This window comes from Miscanthus floridulus, chromosome 9 (assembly GCF_019320115.1).
Source record: "Miscanthus floridulus cultivar M001 chromosome 9, ASM1932011v1, whole genome shotgun sequence".
NCBI classification, from domain to species: Eukaryota; Viridiplantae; Streptophyta; class Magnoliopsida; order Poales; family Poaceae; genus Miscanthus; species Miscanthus floridulus.
Window position 1 is genome coordinate 72,439,550 of NC_089588.1, and position 4,242 is coordinate 72,443,791.

Consider the following 4,242-nt stretch of genomic DNA (forward strand, 5'->3'; position numbering starts at 1 on the left):
CGAGTTCTACTTTGATCCTAAGGAACTAATGATGTAAATTAAATGTTTATTGATATTGTTATTTTCGAGAACAAGATTATGAAAGTGTTGTATATATACATATATATCTATAATATATATAGTTTCATACTTTATTCGAATATAATAATACTCGAGATGAGAATTAGATGTAATTATATGCGTGCGTGTATTTATATTAGCAGCGTAGAATACGTATATAAAAACATATTATATATTAAACAAATATGTGTAACTGAACTGAAAACAAATTAAACAAAAAAAAAGAAAAGGAACCTTTAGTCCCGGTTGGGGTTACCAACCGAGACTAAAGGGTGCGGCCAGGTTTGCTCGGCTGGGGGGCCTTTAGTCCCGGTTCGATGACCCGGGACTGAAGGTTCCACCTTTAGTTCCGGGATCGTTGTCCCGGTACGGTAACCGGGACTAAAGGCCGTTACCGCCCGGGATAACAAGTCCATTCTGTAGTAGTGAAAGTTGTCATCTAAATCATGTTCATCCAAAAAAAACCTGTACACTTTCTTGCCTTCATGGCGCACTTCAATCTACAAAATAATAATAATGCAAGAAATGGTCACGCAATGATCAGAAGCAAACAAACTAGTAAAAGGATGAATGTCAGAGCCAACCTTTAAGTCATAATAGCGTTCGTTTGTTTTACCATCAAAAGCTCTAACCAAACTTGCTGAAGTCAGAAACCTTGTAAGGTTGTGCCCCTGGCGTGCTATAGCTATGCCCGAGCATGAAAACAAGGTTATGTCTCCTACAGAAGATTGCAACTAGAATCATTTAACTGGTAGTGTTTCAACATGTATATTTGTTGAAAAACTAAGAAGACTACAGTAGCATTATAATCACCATTGCACAAAGAAATTGAGACGACACTTTTACAAAAATCTGATTTAACCTGATCAGATAGCTTAGTGAAAACATCTTGATTACAGTCCTCATCATGCAAGCGACCTAGTTGAAGAAAAGAAAACATTAAGGCAACTGAGAATGCTCAGATGAACTGTGGAAATGTGGGGAAAACAGAGGAAGAACTAGCAGACCTGAGACCCACTCGGTCTTGCAAGCTCTTCTGTTCTTATGAAAGCTTCTAGTGAGATGACCACCGCTCCTCTTAGCTTTCCGCATCGTTTTCAAGGCTGAAGCAGGATTATTTTAGAAATATAACGAAGGGGCAAATATGGGGGTCATAAGCAGTAATAAAGCAACAATGTAAAACTATAACCAATCAAATCAAAGGAATGCTAATAAAGCCCTTATGTCAGGCCTGAAAGACCAACGTTGCTAATTTTAATCGGGGTCCCCAAAGAAGTTTGCCAAAGAGCATAATTTCTTAGCTCAACTACCAACTATAGCATTGAGTGCTGATATGAAAATGCCTGATACACTCTACACTGTTACACCTGATGTATTGGAAGATTTTGTCCAGCTGTAGTTGAAGTGTCAATTTGCTCCCCCAAAACATACATCAATGCTATCTTGGAGGAAAGGGCATTACCGCATACACCTGAAAGAAAAGAGCTCACTTAAGAGTACACTGGTCTTAAGGTAGTCAAAACTAGGCTTTACCGTCCACTGGACTATATGTTCTCTACTACTACTGGACATACAAAACTACCATAGAAGCAGTCAAGAAGCCATATATGCAGCGCACAAATGAACAACAACTTTCTCACTTTAAAGATTTCCTCGTCGGCCTAAAAGAGGACATGCAAACATGTAGGGAGATTTAGTAACAGAAAAAGGGAAGGGGAACCATGTAATAACCTAGTAAGAAACAAGGCAAGGCTAGCTCTTAATATGCTGCACTGAAATAAACCCCCTTGACAATTCAAAAGGAATACTATCGAACTAATCTGAAACTGTACATAGATTCTTTGACCTTATTTGTAGACAAACGTTTGTATACTTGATCACCAATATTGTACCACCCCACCCAATCAAGAGGATCTTGTTGAAACAAGTCGATCCGCTAAAGCCCAAGTTACAATCAGATGGACGCATGTAATCGGCTGATCTAGGGTTTTAGGTGCCTCAAGTCACACAAGAACAGGGAAAGGGATGAGGAGGGTCATGCGCGTACCTTGGAAGTCGTAGAGAGGCACGGCACCGTAGCAGGATCGCCCGGTCCATCCCTCGCCGGCAGGGTGGGGAGAGAGGGGGAGAGAGAGAGAGAGAGCGCGCTCAGGGCGGCAGGGGCAAGGAACTGAAGTAGCGGCAGGATGAAGTACCAATTTCACGTGCCGGGCTCGTGTGCGTGCAAACATGGCCTTGCTACGTGCCGTTGGATTTGTGGCCAGATGCGCTCCGGAAAGCCATGGCACAACGTCAAAAATAACCGAACGAGAAAGCCATGCTAAAACCAAAGACAAAAAAAAGGGACAAGAGCGTGTGTTTGGATGGAGGGGTGATGTGGGCTGGGGCAGGTTGGACACACATTTAGCAGTGTTTGGTTGGTGTGGTTTGGGTTTGTCCCCCGTAAGGAATATGCCGTGCAGATGCGGGTTCGATCGATTCCTCGGAAACGAAGGAATCAGAGCGACCCACTTCGCTCGTCACACGTCTTGCACTCTTGTAGTCTTGTGCAGTGGTGGCGGGGCTCCTATGCTGGCGAGCAGCACCTTCTGTGCGGGCGACCAGCCTCCTGAGGGCGGTGATGGCGCAGCTCCAACGAGCAGCGACGGCGGAGGTCGAGGAGCGGCGGGCAGCGGTCGAGGTCGTGCTCTCGCGGGCGGAGGGCGTGGCTGCTCGGCGTGCACTGAGGCGCGGGACGGCCCAAGGAGCCTCGGCGCGTGGTGGCGTGGGGCGGGCTCGAGCTGTGCTTGGCCAGCAGCAAGCGAGCATAGGACGCAGCCACAGCGGTGGCCAGCTCGCACCAGCGGCGGGGAAAGGGAAATGGCAGAGGAAGGGGGAAAAAGAAGAGCGACAGTACAACGTGCGGGTCCCACATGTCAAGTATCAATCCCACCAAACCTTATCCCTTCATCCAAACAAAAAAAACTAAGATAAACCCAACCCTGTAAACCAAACAGGAAATGGGTTGAACCCATTCTAAAAAAACAGGGTTTGATCCAATTCATCCTCTTTGATCCTAGAACCAATGCAAACACATGGTAACTCTACCTAAGTCTGGTTTTCATTCTGATTGGAAAAACCCAACATACTTCACCTATCCCAACTATATTCAATTTATTTATCTCCGGCGCTAGGTTTCATGGAGGTTTTTTTTTTCTTGTGTCGAGCCACGTCAGTAATTGTTTCATAAATGTATCAATTCACTATTTTTATTTACAATTTACTGAATTTTCTCAGAACCTTGCGGTGTTACTAAATATATTTCCATGCTAACCATGTCACTTACCCTTTTTTGCACATAAACATTGGTGTCACTATTTTTCTTCTCAAGTACGCCAAGACGCTAAATGTTTTCAAGTGTACCCAAGTCACAAAAAATTCCCGAAAATGCGCCATGATACTAATCTTTTTGTCATATAGTCAGCCATATTTACTTAAATTTTTCATGCATGGCTACTTTTCTGTTGAAACCATCGCTAGCTACATTAGGGAATGGCTTTGGCAACAATGGAGTAAATTTCGCTTGTGTATCACTCAACCGGTAGAAAAATGACACGTGGCAAAAATAGGACATGAAAATTGGATGACAACACAAACAAAAACAATCGATTCTCAAAGCAGCTGGAAAAATACACAAATTGATTGAAAATACATATGACAACAACCGAAAGGTGTCGGACACCTCCACACCAATGTTTTCCTAAATGCTAAACGATAAACAATTAGTGGGGAACAGCAAGAGTTTTGATCCCGGTCAATCTATTTTAGACCCTTAACTTGAAACCATTTCATTGAGGCCACTTACCATCAGCAACTCGATTTTGAGTTAGCCCCCTGTGCATCCACATGCTCTCGCTTCGCTCTCTCAAGTTGAACACCTTGCCCCGCCCCCTACCTCTTTAATAGTACAGCCAAAAGAAAAGGAAAAACAAAACCATAATACACAATACTAGTGAATGTTCCAATCCACATGGCCTACATTCGCTCTAGAGTATCCTAAATCTTCACAAATATCGTTTGCGCCATATATTGAACAATCACCAGGTCTTGGTGCCAAAGTCATTTGTGGGCATTCTCAGTGTGAGTAACTCAATTATGTTAACCTCTAAAGAATACATGTTAGTCACAATACTTTTGCTCATC

General features: G+C 43.3%; 1 protein-coding gene across 5 annotated transcripts; it reads right to left on the reverse strand.

The window, feature by feature from the left end:
- Positions 1 to 216: 216 nt before the first annotated feature.
- Positions 217 to 2,920, reverse strand: LOC136482132 (uncharacterized). Of its 5 annotated transcripts, none has more exons than XR_010764972.1 (6): positions 2,108 to 2,920; positions 1,428 to 1,721; positions 1,068 to 1,163; positions 923 to 978; positions 645 to 778; positions 217 to 560 (listed from the first exon to the last, which is right to left on the reverse strand). XR_010764972.1 is itself a non-coding variant. In XM_066479375.1 (5 exons), exons 1-5 carry the CDS (start codon positions 2,289 to 2,291, stop codon positions 297 to 299), a joined length of 783 nt encoding a protein of 260 aa, XP_066335472.1. In that variant the 5' UTR covers positions 2,292 to 2,919; the 3' UTR covers positions 217 to 296. The 5 variants fall into 5 exon arrangements, 1 of the variants encoding a protein (XP_066335472.1); XR_010764973.1 differs by having other exon boundaries at positions 1,428 to 1,531; positions 2,108 to 2,916; XR_010764974.1 differs by lacking the exon at positions 2,108 to 2,920 and adding an exon at positions 1,907 to 2,098 and having other exon boundaries at positions 1,428 to 1,531.
- Positions 2,921 to 4,242: the final 1,322 nt, after the last annotated feature.

Bases quoted from the DNA above. Each gene is read 5' to 3' on its own strand.
- LOC136482132 (XM_066479375.1), bottom strand. From the start codon at position 2,291: ATGTTTGCACGCACACGAGCCCGGCACGTGAAATTGGTACTTCATCCT. The intron at 979-1,067 runs GTCTGCTAGTTC...TTCTTCAACTAG, and splicing joins CAAGACCGAGTGGGTCTCAG to GTCGCTTGCATGATGAGGAC. The intron at 561-644 runs GTTGGCTCTGAC...ATTATTTTGTAG, and splicing joins AACGCTATTATGACTTAAAG to ATTGAAGTGCGCCATGAAGG.